General features: G+C 43.1%; 1 protein-coding gene across 1 annotated transcript in view; it reads right to left on the bottom strand.

Annotated features, from left to right (window-relative positions):
- Window positions 1-1,809, bottom strand: part of LOC102295642 (limbic system associated membrane protein) — a 265,395-nt gene extending 263,586 nt beyond the window's left edge. The window contains exon 1 of the mRNA XM_005942445.2: window positions 1,328-1,809. Coding sequence (XP_005942507.2) covers window positions 1,328-1,482 — 155 coding nt within the window. The 5' untranslated portion in view covers window positions 1,483-1,809. The remainder of the gene's footprint in view (window positions 1-1,327) is intronic.
- Window positions 1,810-2,940: the final 1,131 nt, after the last annotated feature.

Genomic DNA, 2,940 nt, shown 5'->3' with positions numbered 1-2,940 from the left:
GTGTGTGTGTGTGTGTGTGTGTGTGTGTGTGTGTGTGTGTGTGTGTGTGTGTGTGTGTGTGTGTGTGTGTGTGTGTGTGTGTGGGTGCGTGTGTGCGTGTGTGTGTGTGTGTTTGGGCATACAGCTTTTGTGTGTATGCAAGCTCAGGGCACATGTGAGGAAATGCGGAAATGTGTGTGCTTGCATTTTTTTTTTCTCTTATATGGGGCTGGGGAAGCGGTGTCCATGCCTGCAGGCTTTGTTGACCGGCTGTGCTAAAAGTCCAGCATATAACCGCAGTTTGTTCTCTCACAGCCTAGAGGCACTGTAAACCTACACAGGTTGTCATGTTTTTTATCATATGTGTTAAGCATTTTGAATTTGCATGTAATGAACACATGAAATATAAAGAAAATTGCCATTGCCACAGTCACTATGTGGTGAACTAATTGATTTGGAGTACATTTAAAGGATTGGGGAGAGTGGGTGAGAGGGGCTGCTGAGGAAAAGCCCTGTGCACAAAACATATGAATAAACAAATAAATAAACAAAACAATCCAAATCCTCTTTCTGCATTTATAGCCTGTCAAAAACACATGGCTGTGATCACGTGTTCACCCAGACGTGCCGAGCAGTATCACAATAAGACAGTTGTCAGCTTCCATTGTTTACGAAGTGATTACATGGGATGTCTTAACATATGTGCTGAATAAATAAATAAATAAATAAAAATGTAAAAAGCAAAAAACCCGCGTAAAGAGAGAATCTTTAAATTTGCGGGGCCACAAACAAAGCTGCAAAAGCAAAAAACCCTCAAACGAGCTCTCAGCTGCACTGCTGCTACTTCATCTTCTTGCCCCCCTGCAGACTGCTGGCAGTTAATCTTTTCCTAACATCTAATGGAGGATTCGTCACACGTCGTCTTTTGCAACATGTTATTCCTGTCTGCAATCAGTAATCAGTCTTTGTCGTTAACCCTCCCACCACCACGATTGCCACGGTCACGGTGACGCACTTTGCCTTTTATCAAGAGCATCTTGATCTTAAGTTCTATAAAACGGTGTGACCACCGCCGCAGCGTCCTGTGTCACAAAGATTCTCACAAAGGTTGTGACACAAAAGTTAGAAACGCAAGCGGAGAACATGCAATCGCTCAACATTTCCGTCACTTCTCTGTACTGAACAAACGAGAAAAAAGTTCGTAAAGAAACGACAACAACAAAAATAAATGAATGCATAAAACAAGCTGCAATCTTTCGCTCGGAGGATCCTGCTGCTGGTGCTCAGCATCCAGAGAGAGGCGGGGGTGTGGGGAAGCAGCAGAGGAAAGTTGGAAGCAGAGTCTTACCTTATAATCGCCGTGTCGCCCTGTCGGATAGTGATGTTGTCGGTGGCCCTCTGCATATCCACACTCCGGACGGGGAATCCTGTGGGGATAAGACAAAGCAGTCTGAAAAACGAAGCCTGTAACTGCCTCCAGCACGACTTGCGTCCGACTTGCATTTTTGAAAGCACAGGAGCGCGCGCGCGTTTCTGCAGTTATAAATCCAAGGGTGAAAAAGGGGGTAGGGGGAAACAGTCGTAGTTGTCCACACTTCTGGTAAACGCGGGAATGTTTTTAGGTCCAAAGCAGTTCGGAATGAATAGGTGACACGAGGTTCCGAAAATACTTTTTTGGAGGGGGAGGGGGGCGAAAATCCTCCTTCTGCACTCCAGTGACGCACAAAGCTCTCCGCGTAAAGACACGGCACAGCGACGATGGAGAGAGGCAAGCTTCTGTTTAGAGTCTGGGAGAATCACCCCCCACCACCACCCCCTACACCTCTCTCTCTCTCTCTCTCTCTCTCTCTCTCTCTCTCTCTCAGATTATCCAGCCGTCTGACTCCGATGCTCCCCTTATTGGTTGTCAGGACAACAGCACCACCTGAGGTCCCTTTCGGTGAGACACAACCGAACGAGGACCGAGGAACACCGTGGAATAAGTTTATTTTTGTTTTTATTTTTAGAGAATAAAAAAAAAACAAAAGTATTCAACAGAAGAAAAGAATCGAGTTGTGTATCTGAATATCCATGAAGGCTATTACGCGTCTTGAATATCAGAACAGGTTTTGGACACAAACAGAGAAAAAAAATAATAAAAACAACCCAAACTTCCAGTTTTAAATAGGTCTAGAAAACTTTCCTTCCTTGAGGTGAAGCCATGCAGAAAGACGCTTTCCCTCTGAGGATCACTTCAGTACCATTACTCTTCAAACAAGCTCATTTATCTACAGCAGGTATCCACTCATTTACACCATTAGCTCCCATAGCATTTCCATGCCTAGCAGATCTGCAGTGGACCATGAGATCTCCAGTGGATACTTTTTGTACCTAATTATGATTTAGGTGGAGAGCCTGTTGTTTGCATTATACAATTCCATTTAACATGTTCCATTAAATGTTAGACATGAAATTAAACCAAAGGATATTTTTGGAAGCATTCTCTATATATAATAGAAAAAAAATTATACTTATTTTTACCATTTTGAGGATGATACGGAGCCGTGAATGGCTTAACCAGACATAATCACCTCTTGTCAAGACTAGCATTGACTGTTGTGATGCCATAGCTTGATAAGTAATTACATCCACTTTCAGCATAAGCAAGGACACAAGTTTGTGAGGTGCACGCCTCGCAATTATGCAGACATGTGAATGCAGCATGAGCTTGTAATTTCACCACTTGCCAATCAAACGCTGGCTTAATAGGCCCTGATCTAATGCTCAGTTGACGATGTGCTTAATGAAGTGCAGTGTAACAATTTAGGCAGTGCATTTAGCATTATTTGATTCTGCAAATACATTAATACTAATGCGAATCATTGTCATTCGCTGCATAGTGCACTCCCATTTTTTTTTTTTTGTCTCTGGGGGTATGCAGCTAATAATTCAGAATCACACTTTAATTCTTTAATTGTAGTG

The sequence above is a fragment of the Haplochromis burtoni genome, unplaced genomic scaffold, assembly GCF_018398535.1.
Source record: "Haplochromis burtoni strain Fernald_Lab_line unplaced genomic scaffold, NCSU_Asbu1 Contig_284, whole genome shotgun sequence".
In the NCBI taxonomy this organism is placed as follows: domain Eukaryota; kingdom Metazoa; phylum Chordata; class Actinopteri; order Cichliformes; family Cichlidae; genus Haplochromis; species Haplochromis burtoni.
Note: the sequence above shows the minus strand (reverse complement) of the source record. Positions and strands in the feature narration are given on the sequence as shown.